This window comes from Fistularia commersonii, chromosome 3, assembly GCF_037954325.1.
Source record: "Fistularia commersonii isolate RoL2024-O1a breed Wild chromosome 3, RoL_Fcom_v1.0, whole genome shotgun sequence".
In the NCBI taxonomy this organism is placed as follows: domain Eukaryota; kingdom Metazoa; phylum Chordata; class Actinopteri; order Syngnathiformes; family Fistulariidae; genus Fistularia; species Fistularia commersonii.
In genome coordinates, this window is record NC_141286.1 from 26,216,815 (window position 1) to 26,240,391 (window position 23,577).

The 23,577-nt window shown below is 47.5% G+C and overlaps 1 protein-coding gene across 4 annotated transcripts in view; it reads left to right on the plus strand.

The window, feature by feature from the left end:
• Positions 1–23,577, plus strand: part of LOC147235985 (glypican-6-like) — a 123,162-nt gene that overhangs the window by 64,787 nt on the left and 34,798 nt on the right. For all 4 annotated transcript variants that reach the window (XM_086144380.1, XM_086144381.1, XM_086144382.1 and 1 more), the window contains one exon: positions 5,303–5,694. In XM_086144380.1, coding sequence (XP_086000506.1) covers positions 5,303–5,694 — 392 coding nt within the window. The remainder of the gene's footprint in view (positions 1–5,302; positions 5,695–23,577) is intronic.

Genomic DNA, 23,577 nt, shown 5'->3' on the forward strand with positions numbered 1-23,577 from the left:
GAGATACGTCATTATATTTGTACATCCTTTATTTGAAGTACCCAAATTAAAATGCAGTATACAGTATATATATATTTTTTTTATCTAATTGTTTTATTGTTTTTTTTTATCCTAACTAAATACAGTGGCCCCTTTAAGATACAAATCACTTTATATCCAATTTTTTTAAGTTTCAGGCAAATTTTATCCTCAAAATAAGAAAAAAAAATCATGGTACAAATACGACAGTGAGAAAATCAAAATTCTAAATTAGCACAGAAAGCGCCAAGAGAGCGCCAACAACTCCAGTACGCTTCCTGCCGCCGCCGCCGCCTCTGAATTGGCCCGGCGGCGTCCAGCGTCCCTCGACCTCTTGGTCCGGGTGGTTGGTCCTCGTGTGGGGCATCATCTCACATCTTTCTGTTTAATTGGTGTATTTTTTTTTTATCGTGCGCTCTAAGAAAGCAAGTGGCGAAACCAAGAATTGCTTTATATTGAAATTAGGCACAAAATAAATGCAAAGCAGGAACGCGGTGTGTGTGTGTGTGTGTGTGTGTGTGTGTGTGTGTGTGTGTGTGTGTGCGACCCCTATCTCACGTCAATATTACATCATTCTTCCTTTTAGATGTCCCTTACAGTATTAATATCTTTCTTTTTCAGCACTTTTTTATATTAATATCCTCATATTGTGAGTTTGTGAGGGCAACTTAATTTGTTTTCTGTTACTTTAAACCGGGAAAATTCATTTAAGATATAAAAAAATCAACATAAGAACCCACTCATGGAACCAATTAAATTGGTATCTTAAGGGACGGCTGTACTTCTGTTTATTTAGGTTTGGCCAAAGAATAGGCGAAGTAAAGCTGCAGTTTCTCTCTGTAATGGTTTGGATAAGTGGTTGTCACAGGGAGGGGGTCACACACACACACACACACACACACACACACACACACACACAGTCAGACTGCCGCCCACGGTGCAAACGTAAAAGAAAAGAAACACACACACACTTGTGTAACGAGTTGGAAACCTTGAGCGCGCTCGTGTCGTGGCGGGCGCCATCTGCTCCGCCGGGCCGGGAGGCCGCCGGTGGTGCGTTTGGCTGCACGTGCACACACACACACACACACACACACACACACACACACATGCACGTGCACGGCCAGATCGTTTGAAAGCGGCGAAGGCGCTGGTCTCAGCGAATAACGAACGGTACAAACAATCCCGAGCTCCATGCGGCGCGGCGGCGCCCCCTGCTGGCCGGCCGTCAGCCCCCGCCCCGCTAAGCCCCGCCTCCTGCCCCGGCCTGGCGAGCCGTGATTGGCGGATAAGATTGAGGGATGAACGGACCAACTGGTCGTGATTCAGATTCCCGGCACCTCCACCTGAGGTGTTTGCTCCGTCTCCACCGAAGCTGTTCAGATGCGAAACACGGCGCCGCTGCAGAACTTCAGCTGAAGGTCAACGACTCGCCGACTCGACTCCAGAGACACCGACTCCTGCACGCCGGAGCGCCGCCGCAATGATGTCTGAAGGAGCGGCGATTAAAATCACATCAAGACGTTTTGTTTACGGAACGGGTCGTCTGGAGAACGTCTCTCCGAATCATCAGCGGTTCTCCAAAAAACAAAAACTTCTGCTTGATGGAGGCCGAACCATCCAAACGGACATTCGCCCTCTCGTTCACACGTCTGGACAATGTGGGATCTCCGGTGAACCTCCTGGATGGGTTTGGAGGTCTGAGGAACCCCACGCAGATCTGACGTCATGGAGCTTCCACACATGAAGGCCCCGCCGTGGGAATCCAGCCTGGGACCTTCTGGCCGGGACGCGGGAGCGCTAACCGCTGCCCCAGAAAAGAAATATCGCTATTAAAGAAAATATCCTGGATTATCTCCTGGATTTATCCTGCTCACAGGAGCCAATCCCAGCTGTCCTCTGGGGGGAGGCGGGGCTTAACTATGGCGCTCAGCTGTCAATCAACCGACCACGCAAATTCTCATTCAGTTTAGAGCAGGGGTGTCAAACGTCCGGCTCGCGGGCCGGTGTGGTCCGGTCCGTGGGTCGATGGGGTCCGGCCCGGTGACTAAATCTTCAATTTGAACAAAATTTAAAAAAAAATCATTTACCCCTTTTTTAAAATAAAAATGCAGTTCTTATATCGTCTGCAAGGGATGCACATTTTTTAAGCAGTTGCTAGCAAGACGGCACAACACTGTGTGTTGCTCTTACAGCAGATGGCAGCAATGCAGCTTCCGAGTCTCTAAATCGCATTTTTACCTATTGTTAGAAATTGACTTGCTTTTCCGTCGGCTCCGACACCCTCAGCGCCGAGGTGTTGGTGTCAAAAAAGAGAACAGTGGACATGGAGTGCAGGGTTTTCCAAGAAATATGGACCACTTCTTATTTGTTCATTGAGGGTGGTGAGAAACCGGTATGCTTGCTGTGGAGGCAGGAAGTTTCAGTGCCACTATGAGAATCGCTGTGGTGAAAAATACAACAAAATGCAGCAAGAGCTGAGAAGACAGACTGAGGGTTAGTGTTGTTGAAATGGCACTTACTGTTCTTCATGAATCTCAGGTTGTACGTCCATAAATCTTCTCTCTGGTCTTCCTCTAGGCCTCCTATTCCATCATCCGTCCATCAATATATCCACTCTCCCTCCTCTGTTCATGACCCAACCATCTCTGATCTTCTCTACAAAACATCTACCATGTGTCGTCCCTCTGATGGACTCATTCCTGATCCTCTCCATCCTGGTCGCTCCCAAAGAGAACCTCAACATCTTCATCTCTGCAACCTCCAGCTCTGCCTCCTGTCTTTTGGTCATTGTAGATGTTTGTAGATCATCTCACCAGTGTCTCCCCCACCTTTCCTTTCGTTCTTTTCATACCCCTGACACTTTTCTCCACCCATTTCAACCTGCTTGGACCGTCTCTTCACCTCTTCTCTCCACTCTCCTACGCTCTGGACTGTTGACCCCAAGTACCTGAAATCCTCCAGCTTCTTGATCTCCACTCCCTGTAGCCTCACCGTTCCTCCTGAGTTCCTCTCATTCACACACATATATTCTGTCTTGCTGCGACGAACCTTCATCCCTCTCCTTTCCAGAGCATACCTCCACCTCTCTAGATGTTCCTCCACCTGTTCCTTGCTCTCACTACAGATCACAACGTCATCTGCAAACATCATGGTCCCTTGAGATCCCTGTCTAACCTCATCTGTCAGCCTGTCCATCACTACTGCAAACAAGAAGGGCCTCAGAGCTGATCCCTGATGGAGTCCCACCTCCACCTTGAACTTCTCTCTCACCCCTACAGCACACCTCACCACTGTCTCACAGCGAGCATACATGTCCTGCACCAGTCTAACATACTTCTCTGCCACTCCAGAGCTCCTCTCTTGGCACCCTGTCATATCCTTTTTCTAGGTCTACAAAAACACAATCCAGCGCCTCTGACCTTCTCTGCAGTTCGTGACATAGAAAGATTTTTATCACTTACTTGTTCTCCTTTCCACTAAAACAAAGGAAAAATTTGGACTTGGTGTTACTTCTAGGTAGTTCCACTATGATTCTACCGGTTGCCCACTTGACATCAGTTTAGGCCCCCGGAGCAAAATGAGTTCTTCAACCAATCTGCTGCACTGTGGGTGGAACCTGGAGAGAACCCACAGGAGAACACGGAGAACCCGGCGGAGGTGGAAGGAGAACCTTCTCGAAGCCGCTTCTACCGTGTTTTCCACTTTAGAACCGGACGCTTATCCGGCTGAAACATGAAGAACTGCAGGAAAACATTGTCAAGGTCAAAACGGAAACACAGGTTGAAACGCTGGATCGCAATGAGTCGTGGCGGCGGCGGCGGCGGCGGCGGCGGCGGCGGCGGTGGCATGCGGGACCCGCAGGGACTCCGTGGCCTTGATTGGGGTCTAGTTGACAAGGCGGGCGGGAAAGAGGACCTGAGGAGGTTCAGCTTTAGACAAATGAAGGGGTGACGGCTGAACGCTCAGCTGGAGGCCAGCAAGAGGAGCGGCGAGGGAGCAGAACGCCACCGCACGCGCTCAGTGGGGTCGATTTCAGCCACTCACACACACACTCACACCTTCACACACACATTCAGCCATTCACACACACTCACACCCTCACACACACATTCAGCCATTCATACACACCGTCACACATACACACACACTCACACATTCAGCCATTCACACACACACTCACACCTTCACACACTCATTCAGCCATTCATACACACTGTCACACATACACACACACTCACACCTTCACACACACATTCAGCCATTCACACACACTGTCACACATACACACAAACTCACACCCTCACACACACATTCAGCCACACTGTCACACATACACACACACACACCTTCACACACACATTCAGCCATTCATACACACACTCACACCTTCACACACTCATTCAGCCATTCATACACACTGTCACACATACACACACACTCACACCTTCACACACACATTCAGCCATTCACACACACTCACACCCTCACACACACATTCAGCCATTCATACACACACTCACACCTTCACACACACATTCAGCCATTCACACACACTCACATCCTCACACACACATTCAGCCATTCATACACACTGTCACACATGCACACACACTCACACATTCAGCCATTCACGCACACTCACACTCTCACACACACATTCAGCCATTCATACACACTGTCACACATACACACGCACACACCTTCACACACACATTCAGCCATTCATACACACACTCACACCTTCACACACACATTCAGCCATTCATACACACATACACACACATCCACACACACATTCAGCCATTCAAACACACTCACACCTTCACACACACATTCAGCCATTGACACATATTATCACACATACACACACACACACACCTTCACACACACATTCAGCGATTCACACACACTGTCAAACATCCACACACACATTTAGCCATTCGCACACACTCGTTTTTACACCCCCCCTCACACACACGTATCCACGCATCAATTCACACACACACACACACATTCATCCTTCCACACACTCCACCATTCATCCAATCACACACACACACATCCATTCACACATCCACTCATACATTCACACACACACACATCCACCCATTTTCTCACACACACACACTCACACACACATAGCAGAGGTGGCAGAGCTGCCATTGGACGTGGATGTGTTGTTTTCATACGATGCCGACAATCTTCTTCTGCAAGACCTGCTTGATGACTCAGCTCTGTTCCATCTCTCCCCTTCTTCTCCATCCATCCATCGTCCATCCAGAGTTCTTCCTGGAGCTGCTGGACAATTCAGAGAAGTCCCTCAACAGCTTGTTCTCCAGGACGTACGGGAAGCTGTACCTGCAGAGCTCCGAGGTGTTCCAGGACCTCTTCACCGAGCTGAAGCGCTACTACACGGGGGGCAACGTCAACCTGGAGGAGATGCTGAACGACTTCTGGACCAGGCTGCTGGAGAGGATGTTCCAGCTGCTCAACTCGCAGTACCACTTCAGCGACGACTACCTGGAGTGTGTCAGTAAATACGCCGACCAGCTCAAACCCTTCGGAGATGCCCCCAGGAAGCTGAAGGCCCAGGTCACCAGGGCCTTCATCGCCGCCAGGACCTTCGTCCAGGGGCTGATGGTGGGTCGGGAGGTCGCCAACAGGGTCGCCAAGGTGAGTGTCACCACCGATAAGCAGGAGGAACATCTGATTCGTTGTTCTTTTTAGTAGCATCCAACCTAGTTTACCGGTATCACAGTGTGTGTGTGTGTGTGTGTGTGTGTGTGGAGGCAACAAAAGCTTTTCTTCTCGTTCTTCTGGGCTGGAGGAGCAGAAAAACGCCAAGTACACTATACGTCCCCCCGAATCCCTCTGGATTCTCCAGGGAGGAGGAGGAGGAGGAGCTCCAGGAGATAAAGGAGAATTTCCCCGGAGATCCGTTCCCTGCCTCTTCATATCTCGCCCCCCTTCCCTTCTTCTCCACGTCGCGGAAAATTGAAACGGTTTCCCGCCTGGAAAACGGAGGCGGCTGATAACATCTCGCCCTCTTCTGCCGCGTTCCACGATCCAACCCGGAGATAACAGATGGAAAACAAATTTGCGGGGAAAATACAGCGAATCCGGAAGAAGGGGAGGGGCGGCGTTGGTCTCCTGGACCTCCGGCGAGAAGTTACACAACGGCGTCGTCTGGTGGGGCCTGAACTCCCTGAATGACTTTCAGATTTGGAATATTCATTTTGTAGTGCAGCGCTAATCCCAGGGATTAAATCCAGCCGGCATCCCGGAGATGAAGCAATCGGTTCGCGGGTGACGTTGGAGTAGGAGGACGTCTAGAACTTCTAGAACGTGGAGAGCTTGGTTTCTTTGGGGAAAAGGGAGTTTGGGGGGGTGAAGATACTGGGAGTGGAGATGGAGAAGGTGGAGAAGAAGGGAGGAGACATGTGGAGAAAACGTCACCCAGGTGGAGCTCAGAGAGCTGCTGCTGCTCCACATCCAGAAGATGGATGGATGGATGGATGGATGGATGGATGGATGGATGGATGGATGGATGGATGATGGATGATAGATGGATGTATGGATGGATGGATGGATGGATGGATGGATGGATGGATGATGGACGATGGATGATGGATGATAGATGGATGTATGGATGGATGGATGTATGGATGGATGGATGGATGGATGGATGGATGGATGATGGACGATGGATGATGGATGGATGTATGGATGGATGGACGATGGATGGATGGATGATGGATGATGGATGATAGATGGATGGATGGATGGATGGGTGGATGGAGGGATGGATGAACAGATGATTGGATGGATGATGGATGGATGGATGGATGGATGGATGGATGTTCAGATGGATGTTCAGATGGATGAACAGATGATTGGATGGATGGATGGATGGATGGATGGATGGATGGATGGATGGATGGATGATGAATGGCTAATAACAAGCACTCAGTCAAACGTCATCAGAAGTGCTAAAGCGGTTTAGATGTTAGCATCTGATCTGCTAGCGTTGGGAATCACCTTCTCCGGGCTCCTGGTCGACCTCTGAAGATAAACTCCACCTCCACCACGGTTCCTCCAGCGGTTGAACTTGTCTCCTCTGACGTTCCCGGCAGAGAGGTCGTAGCGAGCGCTACATCAGGCCAGGACATAAAAAACCCCCGTCACGCCGATCAGACCCCACATTTCCCGCCGCTTCATCAATAATGAAGCGGCGTCGGGGAAACTCGGCTGTCAGCCGGCGAGCGGCAATAAAGCTCAAGGTGAAAAGTTTGCGGCGGTGACGGATCACCTTGACCCGGGATTCAACCCGCCGCAACGTCACCTCCAGTGACGGAGAGCTTCTCTTTGGCTTCTCTTTGGCTTCTCGCTGAAGTCTTCAGATGACCTTCCCTACTTGCTGTTTTTGACTTTAGCATTAGCGCTAGCGTCGTCTTCAGAGCTCAGGGGAGCTGCTGGGTTTGTTTTGAGAGCCTCACAACTACATCTCCCATTATATCTCCATGTTCTCCTACCTTGGTTCTCACCTTGTTCTCCTGTCTTCATTCCCTTTATTGTCTCCAGCCTGGGTTCTCTCCATGTTCTTCTACCTTGGTTCTCTCCATGTTCCTTGGTTCTCTCCATGTTCTCCTACCTTGGTTCTCTCCATGTTCTTCTACCTTGGTTCTCTCCATGTTCTTCTACCTTGGTTCTCTCCATGTTCTCCTACCTTGGTTCTCTCCATGTTCTTCTACCTTGGTTCTCTCCATGTTCTCCTACTTTCATTCTCTCCATGTTCTCCTACCTTGGTTCTCTCCATGTTCTCCTACCTTGGTTCTCTCCATGTTCTCCTACCTTGGTTCTCTCCATGTTCTCCTACTTTCATTCTCTCCATGTTCTTCTACCTTGGTTCTCTCCATGTTCTCCTACTTTCATTCTCTCCATGTTCTCCTACCTTGGTTCTCTCCATGTTCTTCTACCTTGGTTCTCTCCATGTTCTCCTACCTTCGTTCTCTCCATGTTCTTCTACCTTGGTTCTCTCCACATTCTCCTACTTTCATTCTCTCCATGTTCTCCTACCTTCATTCTCTCCATGTTCTCCTACTTTCATTCTCTCCATGTTCTCCTACCCTCGGTTCTCTCCATGTTCTCCTACCTTCATTCCTTCCATGTTCTCCAACCTTGGTTCTCTCCATGTTCTCCTACCTTGGTTCTCTCCATGTTCTTCTACCTTGGTTCTCTCCATGTTCTCCTACCTTCATTCTCTCCATGTTCTTCTACCTTGGTTCTCTCCACATTCTCCTACTTTCATTCTCTCCATGTTCTCCTACCCTTGGTTCTCTCCATGTTCTCCTACCTTCATTCTCTCCATGTTCTCCTACTTTCATTCTCTCCATGTTCTCCTACCCTCGGTTCTCTCCATGTTCTCCTACCTTCATTCTCTCCATGTTCTCCTACCCTCGGTTCTCTCCATGTTCTCCTACCTTCATTCCTTCCATGTTCTCCAACCTTGGTTCTCTCCATGTTCTCCTACCCTCGGTTCTCTCCATGTTCTCTTACCTTCATTCTCTCCATGTTCTCCAGATCTTCCTTCCTGGTCCAGTCGGTTCAGCGGGATCTTCTCTGAATCTGTTTGTGAGATTGAGAGGGTGAATGGTTTCGGACGTCTGTGATTGACAGCTGACCTGTCCAGATTAAACTCCGCCCCCCCAATGGCGGCTGGAAGTGGCTCCGCCCCCAACCTTCCTGATACCCTTTGCGTAAAAAAAAACAACAACCGCATAACCTTCTCAGATCTTTATACCGATCGGACCTGAAACTACGACGTCCATATTCTCTCCTGATCCAACAGCCGGGTCACGACCTTTGACCTCCAGGCCAGCTCTTGGTTGTTTGTACTGTTTAAATAATAAAGATTTAAAAACGGCACGGAATGAAGTTGATCCAAAGTGCATGTTTGACAGATATTCCTGAGCGTTCCCAGGGAACCCTCACATTGATGTTCAGAGGATTTACGCACTAAATCATTCATACCATAACATTTTTTCGGCGAAAAAATTCCGCTGCAAGTTGTGCATCTCAAAACGACAACCCTTAGAACTACAAACAAATTAAACACAAACATGGCCGCCGATCGACGACAACGTGGTCGAGTCCAGCGCCGATGCACTGGGAGGAATTTCAAAATAAACTCCTGGAGATGAAGTGGAAAACCTGTCCACCTGGATTCCACCTGGTGGACAGGTATCTTCTCTCACGAGAAGATGAGGTCACAGTGCGGCGTGACGGCGAGGGTTAGGCCCCGCCCCTTTTTCCTCAACCCGACTCCGAGAAGAAAAGCTGGAGCCGCCAGGTCGGACCCAGAAGTCCTCGCGCGGCTTGGACTACAATTATAGGTCTTAGAACTACAAACATGGCCGCCGAGCAGCACCAACATGCTCACAGTTAGCACTGCTGCGGAAAGAATTGCAAAATGAAATAAAGCTCGAGGGAAAGATCTAGAAACGGCTGGAGGAGCGATAAGGGGGAACATCTGTGCACGTGGAGGTGAGGCTGTAGTTTTGGGAGGCGAAGGTCAAAACAAACATGGCCGCCGAGCGACGCGCACGCACGCACGCGCTCGGCGTACAACAGAACCAGGAGAACCCGGGTTCTTCGGCTACACGTCCCGCCGCCATTTCCCACCGTGAAACGGCAGCTTTCACTCGTCATCCTCCACATCTGCGACGCATAATTACCGCCGGCGTGCAGCTGTCGGCGCGCTGACGTCGTAGCGCGAGAGATACCGCCTCCGTAAAACGGGATTGCGCCGTCCCCCGGATTAGACCCCTCCCTCCCTTTGTCGCCCCTGGATTACAGTTCATGATGACCATTAAGAGTTTTATCCCGCGGGTGCTTAAAACACAGTCCCGACCGCTAAGACCCACTCCCAGAAGATTGTGGGGATTTGCCCCTTTAGAACGGTTTAAAGTTTGGGCATTTAGAGCACTTATCGACGGCGAGGCGGCCGGCGGCGCGGCGCCGATTTAACGGCGATGATGGAGGGAAGTGGGGGATTTGTTGTCCTGATGGCTTAAACCGCCGAGATGATCTTATTACACAGCCGTGCTTCGCCGCCGCCAGACGCCATCTTTCCCACATCTCCGTCACTGCCGGGCCAAATCCCAATTACTGTCTCGCTGAAATCCTGCATTTTGGAAGTTAAACATCAACAAACATCATCCATCTTCTGCCACATGGGTGGAAGCAGAGACCCGGCGCTGTGATTAAAACGTAAACGGGATGTTTCGGCACAGATCCGGAGGTAGATCCAGGACTCGACTGGGTTCTCCCTCTGCGGTCCCTTCAGGTTCTCCGTCTTCCTCCCGACGTCACGGTCGGATGTGGACCCAGAGATCTGGTCCAGAGGTAGCGGTGACGCAGAAGATCCCTGGAATCCCACAGGGAGTTCTTCTACCTGTGTGGAGTCTCCATGTTCTCCCCTCGGGGTTCCTCAGGGTTCTCCGGGTTCCTCCCGCAGTCCAAACACATGCAGGAGAAGATAGATGTTGTACGTCTCCGTAGGGGATCGATCGGGTCCGGGGTGAACCCGGCCTCTCGGCCAATGACAGCTAGCGCTGCCTCCGGCGCCGTTTTACGCGGAGCGTAAGGATAAGTGGTATAGATAATGAATGAATGATTAATTCCAACCTCATTATTCACTTCAGTGCAGTCCTTAGTCTTCTGTGTCCGGCTCAAATATCCCGAGACTCCATTTCTTCCAGCATCATCAGTACCCTTTCAAGAACCAGAAGTTCAGCACCGGACAGGTCAATAATCCCGCCGAATTAAAAGTAGCCTTCTTTCCAGACGTGCCGGTGAGTTTACTGGAGGAAAACGCTAAACATCCACGACAGTTTGGTCGTTATTATTCAAATCCACACAAAGTAGAAACGGCTAAAACTCAACAGAACCCAAAGAGTCCAGCAGATCAAGTGTCCTGTAATTAACTGGAATCTCTGGAGTCCCTAAACACTCATTTAGCCAATAGACCAGGCTGTGTGTGTGTGTGTGTGTGTGTGTGTGTGTTTGGAGGGAGAAAGTTTTATGTTCATTTTCCAGTCCAGCTCCTTCTGGTCCATGATTGATTGTGTGTTCTTGTGCGAGGGGGATTTAAGGTCCGGGGAAACAAAGAGACCAAGATGTTCTTCGGCGGCAGCGACAGCCTGAACATTGGAACCGAACGCCGACGCTGGAAGTTCTGTCAAAGTTCTGATTTGTTCTCGCAAGAACTTTCACACTTTCGGGGCTTTATTATCGGAGTTTATTTCGTAAGCATACCTGCTTCCATTTGCATCCAGAATTTATGCATTGGTTGAGTCTGACTCGATCATGTACTTCCTACAGTACATTTTCAAACGCAAGACCAAGTTTTGGAAATAAAATAAGTAAAGTACCGTATTTTCCGGACTTTTGAGCACATCTGGAAATAACCTGCACCGGCTAAAAATAACTAAATGAATTTATGTGTATATATATGTGTGTCACAGGTGTCCACGTTATAACATGAGATATTTACACTCAAACACTTTTTTTTTTTATTCTAATTAAATACATAGCGATAACATCCGCAAATACACTCCGGAAATGCTTTTTTTCCAAACAGCGGCTGTAACTCAGCCGATGAAAACACCGAATAATCAATAAAGCAAAAGGAAAGTCCATCCATTTTCTTTCGCCGTTTTGTCCTCCAGCCGATGACTATCTTGGTCTTCCGAATAGGCATTAAAACCGTTAGGATTTTTAAAACCCTCATGATTTGACGGTCATTTCATTGGTCCGATGTGACGAGGCTAAATGTTCTGGCCGCGTGAAGATCATTAGCGCCAAAAAATAAATCCAAAAATTAGCCGCATCGTTGTTTAAGGCGTTCAAAGCGTGTGAGGCGTTCAAAGCTCATAGTTCAGAAATGACAGTACTGCAATTTATTTTCATTTGCTGCTCTCAGGAGTTAGCATGAAGCGTCAGGAAGCTAACGTGGGTCCTCCCAGTGGGCTTCTACACGGAGGCTGAACAAGCCATACAAGGGTAATAGTCTACCGTGCACTGATTCCGGACTGATACCGTGTAAACCCCTCTTCTCTGATCTGTAGAGACCTGGACTCCACCGTAGGTCTTCTCTGTTGCTTGGTATGAGGATGTTAGCAGCACACCGTCACCCCAACGATGCTCCTCTGAATTGATAACTGGAGGATTTGGAGTCAGAACCTTGAAGTCTTCATTTTTCCAAAGCTGAAGTCCTGCTGACAGAGGTCACTGCTGTCACTGAACATCAGTTCCATGGAGGGAGGACCTTGTTTGTAAGAGCATTCATTTTTGATGATGGAATCTGTCAAAGTACCATCCAGATGATTGACAGGTTGTCCCAAGAGAGCATTGTCCAGATGATGATAAAGAGGTGGTATCACTCAGACCAGACCCCCTTTTTCTGCCACTCCGTGGCCCGTTGTGATGTTTCCTCTCCTGGACATACCTGCTGTTCGGTCCACAGTTGTATGCTTTCTTGCTCCGTGACCTGGAAGACTTCTCATACAAGTGACAATAGGGTCTCCTGACCCCAGGGTCTCCAAGCTTCCGTCCAAAATAATGTTTGTGAAACCAAAATGAGCAGGATTTCAAGGTGAACATCGACATCAAACGTAGAGGGTTCCTTGCAAAACATGGTCCGAGCTCTGAGTCTGACATCTTTGTGGCTGATATGAGAAGACAGAAAGCAGTTGAGAACTTCTGTGCCGTAGAACCTTAAAGAAAGGTGATCTTCTATGTAGTCACTCAGTGGAGCAGTTGATCTCCACAGGGACTTTCCCCCTTTGGACATTCAGATGTTGGGTTTCCTCAAAGGCAGAGGCGACGGTGTGGTGACACCATGTCTACCTCGTCACTTTGTTCAAATTACCACCAGTCCTTCATCTGAGGGTCCTTAAACGCAGCCCTGATATGAATTTGGGTTCTTGGTCGATATCTCTTTGGTGCTGTGCTGAACTCGCCTCAGTCTGCTGCTTCTTATGGGATTCAAGGACCGCCCATCTTCACCACGTCTGGTTTTCCAAGCACCTACAACCTGGTGTGAGTTGGTATGATGGGGTGATGAGTGGAATAACGCTTAAACTCCTCCAGCCCTTCCCATGGGGCATCATGAATACCTGGTCTGCGGTAGTCTTTAAAATTCCACCCCAGTCAGCCTGACTCTTGTAAACAACTTCCTCAAGGACACGTTCGACCTGTTCATTTGCATGTACCTGGATGACATGGGTAATTCTTCCCAGGATCTATCAGGAGCTGGTCGTCCATCTGAAATGAGCCTCCACGCATCGCTAAGCCTGAGGCTTCGTGTCGAGGCAAAGAAACGGGCCTGAATCTCACGCCTCAGAATCAGCTTCTCGGGGTCTCACAGCAGGTGCAGATCGACCCTACGATGCTCAAGGCCCAAAAGCAGACGGATTTGCTCACCTTGTTCTTCTCCTGGGTTCAACCTCCTTAATAGGATCTTCTCGTGGAGGAATATTTACCACCTTCACTGTTTGTGCCCGGAACAAGCCATACAAGTGTAGGGCCTCCTTTAACCACCACCTTGTCACCCCTGGATACACAAGACCTCACTGGACCACCTCCTCCACAACTTGGTCCACTCCCCTCATGGTGCTGGTGTGGATCCCTTGTTTCAAACACACCTCCAAGCTTCCTTGATGAGTCAACTGGCTTGTCGCACATCAAAATCACTCGCTGCTTCTGGAACGCTCCCTCACCGGCGCCTCAGCTGGTCCTCCATCTGGATGTCGCCATCCACAAGGAGCCTCCTCTTGTCTCTATCAGCACTGTGGTACCAGCTGAAAGCCCTCACTTCCCTGACTGATTGTCAGCCAGCGGGTCTTCCTGTTCCTCCCCAGAAGATGTGGCTTCCAGACTGGGGGATTCGGTGACCGGTGGCCTTTTCCGGACTCCCCACGGTGCCAAGCTGGGTCTGAACAGCTGACACAGCCCAACGTTCCCTTTTTAACCATCTGCCTACATGCCGGTGCTATGCTAATAGCTAATACCACTTATTAATCTCTGTTTGTTTATTCCTTTTGTTGAATTACAAAGACAGCAGTATGATATTTGAATAGTATTGGTGTATTTTGTGGCGTAGTGCTGCCCCTCAGCGACAAGGTTCCTTCGTTTCCTCGACTGGGCTTCTTTTTGTAGAGTGTCCACGTTCTGCCGTGTCCTGCCTGGATTCTCTGCGGGTTCTCGGTCTTCATCCAGCATCCCAAAGACGGGTTAGCGGGTTAGAGGACAACTTCAAATTGTCCGTAGGTGCGAGAGTGAAAGGTTGGATGTTGATGATTGACGGCTGAGGGTAAGAAGGTCGCCGGTTGGATTCCGACTAGGGTTGTGTCTGTGTGGAGTCTCCATGGACAGATGGTTTGATGTCTCTACATTTGGCCCTGTGATTGGCAGGAGACAAGCCCCGCCTCTCGCCCCAGTGCCATCTGGGATTGAGTACAGAGGGTAGCGGTACAGAGCAGAAATAAAGGCTCACTAGTGGAACCTGAACCTTCAAGGTGTTCGCAGGTCCAAACAGGTGTGGTTCTTGGTTGGAACCTTGTTAACTAAATGTACAAGAACACACTGAAAATCCCTCCAATGGCCTTGAGGTCCTTTCAGACTGCAGTTCCTGCACCAGCAGAAGGTCCGCTTCTCCAAAGAATCACAACTGGAAGTAAAAACTCCAAACTCCGAGCGTCACGAGGATCGACGTCTCCTCCGTCCGACGCCTCCTTCGGGCCAAAGCGCCCGCCGGACTCGTCTCTCGCCTCCCGGCTCCGCCTCCCTCCCGCCGGCTGGCGGCTTGCCGGGGACGGCGGCGGCGGCAGATGGCGACCGGCTCAGAGACGCTGGCACGTCTCGGGGAAAACGTGCCGCGCCGAAGACGTCCTCTTTAATTAAAAAGATCTTTATCCGGCAAATGTGCAGAATGCGGGGAGCCGGTAACGGCGGGGCGGCGCGCTGTCCGAGACAGCGACACGACGTGAGGCGATAACGCAAAGGTACGCCGGCGAAAGGCCGCCGTCTGCGTCTTTCAGACACAAACCTGATCTTTATTTTAAAAACACCCGTGAAGTATTTATGCGCTCTCGAAGGGACAAAAACCTACATTCCCATGTTTGACGCGACGACTTGTGACAAGACGCCGCAGGAGGCGAGGCCGCGATCGTGTCATCTCCGCCGCGTTTTTGCACCTTGGCTTTTTTAGCCACGTATCCTCGGCGCAGGTCGCACGTCTGCGATCCGCCAGAGATCGGCGAGCGGCTGACGGTGCGCAGCGACCCCGTCGTCCTGCCGGACGGCTTTTAACATGTTTGCACTTGTCGCGGTAAATCAGGGAAAACAGCTCAGGACACGCCAAAGAACATGGCGCCCGTCAGGGTGAATCATGGGGGCGCGGCTGAGATGTTTGCGTGCGGCGCCCACATGTGGGTCACCGTGGCGTTTGCGGACGTTCGCTGATTCGGCGGCGGCTGATTTGAGGCTCGGGCGTCCATCTTGGATGGGAGAAAGCCATCAACTTTAGCGTTTCTATCGTCCTGCCGAGGCTGACGCGCAATCTCCATTTTAGGTACCGTCCGTGTTCTCAAGTTCGGACTTGAATGACTTCGCTAATGCTAAATCCTAGCTCTTTACTCGTCACTCGATTGTTAACGTTGTGTTTTCCCCCCGAGCAGCTAGCGTTAGCGGCTTTGCTAACATCATCTGTTTTTACGGGAAAAAAACTACAACCAGGAAGCTCGCGAGCTCTTTTGAATGATAAGTTATCCGATTAATAATTAATCGTTAGCTCTGCTTACGCTGCATCTCACGTCTCCGACCGCTACTGAAGGGTAAATACACTTCTAGCGCTCGCATCTCGCGCTTTATTTACCTTAAGATCTGAGGCTACGTTGAGAAAGGAATGTTGATGTGTGATGTCTTGATCTTGCGAGGTCGCACAAAGTATTGTAGCGTTATAAAAGTAGTTAATGCTGTTAACTAGCATAGCACGCCGGAGGAGAATCTGCATTTTGTACGAGGATTAACCTTCCCGTCGGCGTGTTGGTCCCTGTTTCCTGTTCAATCCCAGGTATCTGTTATCATCTCACACCCGCAGAACACAAATACTAAAGTTTCATTTTCTCTGTGAAAGCAAACAAGCGAATGTTTTCGCCGAGCCGGTTTGTGTGGAAAGGCTCTTCTAGCTAGCAGATGGCCGTCTGATTGGCACGCCGACAGATCCCGCCAACTGCCATTGACACTAATGGCTGTGTAATTGAGTGCGGATGAGCGCGCACGTGTGTGTGTGTGTGTGTGTGTGTGTGTGTGTGTGTGTGCCTTACACCCTTGTCCAAGTCCAACAACACACCTGATCAGAAAACATAACATCACAACTAATTTGTCGTCGTTTCTCAAAACTTCATCAGCCGCCGACGTCGACTGCTCTTTCGGCCCTGAAAGTGGCGCGGCGTCTTTTTTTTTTAAATAAAATGATATATATTTACATATTCATTACAGGAATATCTTTACTTGGGAGTTTAATCCGTTCCGTGACCAAGCTCGGAACTCGTACATCAAATTAAATTTTCCCATTAAAATGAATTGAAACGCTATGAATCCGTTCCAGAGCCGCGGTTCTGTTACTTTTCTTTTTAATCAGAATCTGAATACTTTATCGATCCCTCGGGGGGGAAATTCCTTAAACAAGAAAAAGGTGCTTTACCAACAACAAACACTGTATGAAAAATTATTAATAAAGGAGAAAGTAAAGAGATAAAGTGGTTTGATAATTTACGGTGACGATGAAATGCAGATGCTGGCGGCGCTGGAGCAGATGGTTGGAGGAGTTTTTCATTTGGTTTTCTATCCTTAACTCACCGGCTCCCTTGATGCTACAGCGCATTGCTAATTGTAACTTTGCTCCGCTTTATGTCCATTGAGTGAAGCTCCTTTTTCAAAAACCGTCAAACCATCAAACCGTCCCAACCGGCCTCGAACGAGGCTTCCGACGCCTCGTCGGTTCACGTTGCCGTAAATGTTTCCCGCCTTCTCACAGATGTTGCTGTCCGTCACCCAGTGCGGTGCAGGCAGGTGAGGCAGGAGAGGCTGTGCCTCACTTGCCAATCTCGGAAAGAAAAAATGTAAAATTAAAAAAAGAATGAAATGGTTCTATTTATCAGTGATTTGCAATTTAAAGGTATTTTTCATTGAACACCAGTTTCAGATTGATTTTTATTCCAAATGGCTGGATTTTCAAATTTGCTGTTTAAATTCCGAGAAGAGACGTGCGGTGAGGCTGCGAACAGCCGAGCCTCAATGAGGGCTGACTGCCGGCATCTTTCCACTGAGACCGGACTGTTGCCTCTCTGTATAAGAATAAGAATAAGAATAAGAATAAGAATAAGAATAAGAATAAGAATAAGAACAACTTTATTTATCCCGAAGGAAATTGTTGTGCCAGAGTTTCAAGTAAAACATAATAATTATAAATAATAGTAGGAAATTGTATAAACAGTAAAAAAGGGGGGAGAATAAGAAATACAAATAAACTCTAGAGTGTCCAAGTAACAAGGCAAGACTATAAAGTGTCTTAAGGTCTGAGGTACCAAGTGAAAGATAAGGAGTGCACAAGAGTATCACATGCAGCTGTTATGAAATGAAATATTGCACAGTTATGAATATATAGAGAGAGATAAATTATTACAATTTACAGTAAGTGGGTGAGATTTTTTTTTTTTATAGTTTAAGATTTTGATATATCGATATATTGATTTTGATATAGCGATATCGCTATTAACACTTTTGCTATATGAACTACATTTCCAATTTGCCAACAACTGTTTTGTGTGTTACTAGTTTCTTGTGCTGAGCGATCATGAAGTGGCTGCAAAGAGCCACTAAGTGAGGCACGCAGTTCTCCTGCCTCACCAGCCATGAACCTCACCGCACTTCACTGCCGTCAGCGTATCTCATCCTTGACAACTTCTTCCCAGACGAGTCCACTAAACTCTCACCTCACTCGTGTTTTTCCATAACTTTCTCCGGGGCTCCTCGTGGCGGGCGGCGCATCCCAATGTCTAGTCCTAACTCAGATCTGGGCTTGTATCACTGGGCAACAGTGCGGATCTGGGACAACTCCAAGCTGATGTCAAAGTTCCTCCGCAAATACATTTATAAGAGAATTTGAATTTCCTCAAGTCCACAGGACTTGCACTTAAATTCAAGTCCAGTTACCACAACAAGAAGATTTTGACAAGAATTCCCCAAGACTTGGATGACTGAGAACCTCCACAGACATGGATGTAATATTTACATAATTTATATTATGCATTCCAATAAATCTCACTATAAACATTATTCATACATGTATTAATAAATTAAAAAAAAAAATTAAGATATAATGCATGTATCATAGAAAAAATTCGACATACCGTCCCCCCTGCTCCTGTCCCAAGCAGTCGAGGCTGACGTCCTCGATGTTGGGTTTCTGAAGATCATCTTAAAGAGTCTGGTCCAGACCTGCTCCACTTGGAAGGAGCCATCTCACCTCCGGGTCGGGATTCGGCGCCGGAGAAATAAAGTCCGACTTGACAAATCGGGATCCCTCCTCGGCACGAGCGCGCACTCGACGGCCAAACGTACCCACTCCAGAAAGTCTTATCGCAGCACTTAAACATCAGATGAGTAGATTAGCGTCTTAATCTCGCCGTGGATCTCCATCCCCGGTCCGACACCAACCCCCTCCCACTTCTTCTCGCTGCAGAATATTCCGTTCACTCGACTGTAAATATGTGCTAACAAGATTATAAGATTAGCCTTCACCCTTGGGGCGCCGCAGGCTGCCGGGTACAAAACTGCATGGCGGAACCCTTCCTGTACCGTAACCGCGTGAGGACGAACCTTTAAAATGTGTCCCGGCCAACCCTGGAAGACCTCGGAGCTGCGCAGGAAACCCAACACTTTCACCATCTGCATATGAAACATACCGCACTGGCGCCCGGGACGGGACGGTAATGAAAGGAAGAAATCTTCAGCTGAATCAGATTGAAGTCAAAGTGAAAGAAATATTCTTTTCGTAACTTAAAAACTTAGGTTGTCGGAGAAACTGGGACGAGATCAGTCCAATTAGTGGGACAGATTCATCCTTTCATCCGTCCATCAAGAGCGAATACGAGATACCGTAGTATTTTCGGTCGGCTCTTGTTATGTAGCTGGTATTTGTGGAGTACCCCCTGGTATTTGTTAAGTACTTGCTGGTGTTTTTTAGGAGCACTTGCTGATTTTGCATAGTACATGCTGGTATTTTTGGACTACCCACTGGTATCTGTGGAGTATCTGCTGGAACCTATGGAGTACCTGTTTGTTTCTGTGGTGTACCTGCTGGTATCTATGGAATTCCTACTGGTATCTATGGTGAAGACACTGGTCTCTGCAGAAAACCCGCTGGTATCTATCATATACATGCTGGTATCTTTGGAGTGCCTGCTGGTATCTATGGAGTACCCACTGGTATCTAGGGCGTACCACCTGGTATCTATGTTGAAGACACTAGTGTCTGTGGAAAACCCGCTGGTATCTATCAAATACATGCTGGTATCTTTGGAGTGCCCACTGGTATCTATGGAGTACCCACTGGTATCTAGGGCATACCACCTGGTATCTATGTTGAAGACACTAGTGTCTGTGGAAAACCCGCTGGTATCTATCATATACATGCTGGTATCTTTGGAGTGCCCACTGGTATCTATGGAGTACCCACTGGTATCTATGGGCTACATGACGGTTTCTAGGGGCTTCCTGAAGGTACCTATGGAATAGCTTCCAGTATGCCACCGGTATCTGTGGACTACTTTCCGGTATCTATGGAATAGCTTCTGGTATCCCTCGGGGTAGGTGCCAGTTTCTTGGGGTTACTTGCAGGTATCTATGGAAAAGCTGCTGGGATTTGGGGTACTTGGTGTTAGCTAGGGAGTACTTGCTGGTATCTCTAGAGTGCCTATGAACCCTCTTGGGCTTATAAATGACCCGTTCCCTGTAAGGCCCTGTAACCCAGGTGTTATCTGGACACTCCGGTCCAGGTACCCGGGGGCGGCGGGGTTCAGGGAAGATCAGAGTTGTAAATGCAAATTAGCTTGTGTAGTGAAGTAGCTCGGACCGTTTAACCTCAGGGTGTGCTTATGTGTGTGTGTGGGTGTGTGTGTGTGTGTGTCCAAACCCTTCAAGGCCATCAGTGGGTAACTTTTTTAAGCAAAACTAAACACACTCTGACATTTTGTTTGTGTGTTTGTCTGTTTCCCCTGTTGTCTCCTGAGTTTATTTGCGATGAAATTCTTTCTCCATCCATCCACTCCTCCATCCCTGCCAGAGCCTCTCCAGCCCTCTGCTTCTGCCTTCTGCTTTCTGCCTTCTGCTTTCCTTTTCCTGTTGTTTCTTCTCAGCCGTCCTTCAGTTTCTGCAGTAGAAAGTCTGCTTGCAGCTTCACTTCCCTTCCAGTGTGGAGTCTCCATGTTCTCCACGGGTCTACGTGGGGTTCCTCAGGGTTCTCCAGGTTCCCCCAACACTACAAAAACAAGTGTCTCTATATGTGGTCCTGTGATTGGTCCAAGCTGAACCCTCTTGGCCAATCACAGCTGGAATACCCCCCCCCCCGGCCCTGGGTGCTGGATAAGTGGTTTAGATAACAAATGAATGATTTGATGTGACTGACTGAATGTGTTTTATATTTTCTAAAATGTCTTCCTGAGAATGTCAGCTTGTAATTGTCCTGCCCGCAGGTCGTCTCATCCCGCCGGTGGTTAATTGCCGTCGTGTCTCCGCAAGACGTGCACACAAACATGGCCGCGGCGTTTGATCTAATGAACCTTGTTTGTCGGGCGAAAAAATAACAAATAAAAAAAAAAATCTCGCCGCATGCTAAACAGCTAAACACACTCCCGGAGTGAACGATTTGTGAGCGCGAGCGAGGGGTTGGAGGGGGATTTGGGGGGGACGCCGCGATTTAATGGCCGTCTTACAAGGCGGCGTGTGATGTCAGCGGCAGATTGCAAATGTCAGACGCCGGGTTTGATCCTCGTTAGCAGGCGGCGTGCGGCGCCGGAGGCGAAGGCGCTAATGGCTCGCGCCTCCTTGGCCTCTCCCAGACGTCCACTGCCCCCCCCCCTCCTAGATCCCTCGTGCACACGTGCACGCTGACAAACGTGTGTGTGTGTGTGTGTGTGTGTGTGTGAGCTTTATTTTTTCTGAATCCAGCTTCGCCTGACTTTTACCTCCGGCTTTTATTTTGAAAGGCCTTCCTGGTCCAAGTGTGTTTATTTTATACACACTGTGTGTATGTTTATATACGCTGCAATTATATATATATCGATTTACACACACTGTTGGTTCACGTAGGTGTGTGTGTGTGTAAATGTATAGACACACTGTACATACGTGTATATATGGACATAATATGTATACTTATATGCACACTTTATATATATGCTGTATATATATGTGTGTGTAAATACACATTATATATGTTTGTATGTTTCTATATACACTGTGTTTGTGTGTATATACGCACAATAGGTTTATGTATATACACATCATTCATGTGTGTTTGTGTGTGCATATATACACTGTACATGTATGTGCAAATACACACTATATATATGTATTTAAAATTCATAAACACTGTATCTATATATGTGTGTGTAAATACACATTGAATATGTGTGTATGTATATATACATACATGTGTGTTTGTATGTATATATATATATATATATATACATATATTTTATGTATTTATATATTTACATATATTTTATATTATTCTTTTATTTTTATATTATATATATTACATTATTACATTATATATTATTATTATTATTTTTATATTTATATTGTATATATATATATTCTGACTGTCTCAGAAAATTAGAATATTGTGATAAAGTTCTTTATCTTCTGTAATGCAATTACAAAAACAAAAATGTCATACATTCTAGATTCATCAAAAATCATGTGAAGTATTGCAAGACTTTTATTATTTTAATATTGCTGATTATTGCTTATATCTTAAGAAAACTCAAAAATCCTATCTCAGAATATGAGAATATCATGAAAAGTAATTTTTGTTTTTTTAATTGCATTACAGAAGATAAAGAACTTAATCACAATATTCTAATTTTCTGAGACAGTCCTATATATATATATATATATATATATATATATATATAGATATATATATATATATACGCTGTACATATATGTATAAATACACACTGTATGTATATAGTGCATGCGCACACACGTGTACACATTGTATGCATGTGTTCATATACACCGTTTAAAAATGTGTAGATAAACAACAAATCCATATATAAGTATACGTATATATGCATACATATATATACTTATATATACAAACAATGCGTATATATATGTATATGTATATGTATATATATGTATATATATATATATCATAGGAATGACCTGACATTTAGGGCTTATGTTTTGTTAATTAAATCACTGCAGTCGACATTCTTTATACACACAGTATACCGGAAAAAATGTATATATTATTTTCTAGATATATAATGTTGAAATGTGTGGACCCAAACATAAAGCTGGGCCTCTGAGAACATTGAATTTCCGATGGACGCCGTCAAGATAATAAAGGTTATAGATGGTTATAAATGTGCTTATCGGGGAAAGATTTGTGTAAAGCAGCTCCGTCGCACACACATGCACAGACACACACACACACAACACACACACACACACACACACACACACACACACACACACACACACACACACACACACACACACGCCAGACATAATCTAAAGTCAGGCATGAATACAGAAGCTGGCAGGTCAATTATCAGACGTTCTCCGCCTCCGAGGGGGAGCAGATGTGAGGATCCTGTCACCTTCGCTCAGGGTGCCGCGTCGCCACGGCGACAGTACGAGACACAGCCTCCGCCCGAAAAACATCACACACACACACACACACACACACACACACACACACACACACACACACACACACACATCCTGTCAGGAGCGTTTATTGAGTTTACGTTCACATTTCAGGGTTCAGGGGGCGCGACAGCGTGTCAGGCTGAGGGTGGAGGCTCGGGGGGCGTGAGATGACATCTGAACCACCTTCACCAACACCTACATCTCTATCTCCACCTCCACCTCCACCTCCAGCTCCATCTCCATCTCCTCCATCTCTATCTCCACCTCCACCTCTACCTCTACCTCCATCTCCATCTCCACCTACATCTCTATCTCCATCTCCATCTCCATCTCCTACATCTCCATCTCTATCTCCATCTCCATCTCCACCTCCTCCATCTCCATCCCCTACATCTCCATCTCCATCTCCATCTCCACCTCCTATATCTCCATCTCCACCTCCACCTACATCTTGACCTCCAGCTCTACCTCCATCTCCACCTTCATATCCAGCTCCACCTACATCTCCATCTCTACCTCCTACATCTCCATCTCCACCTCCAT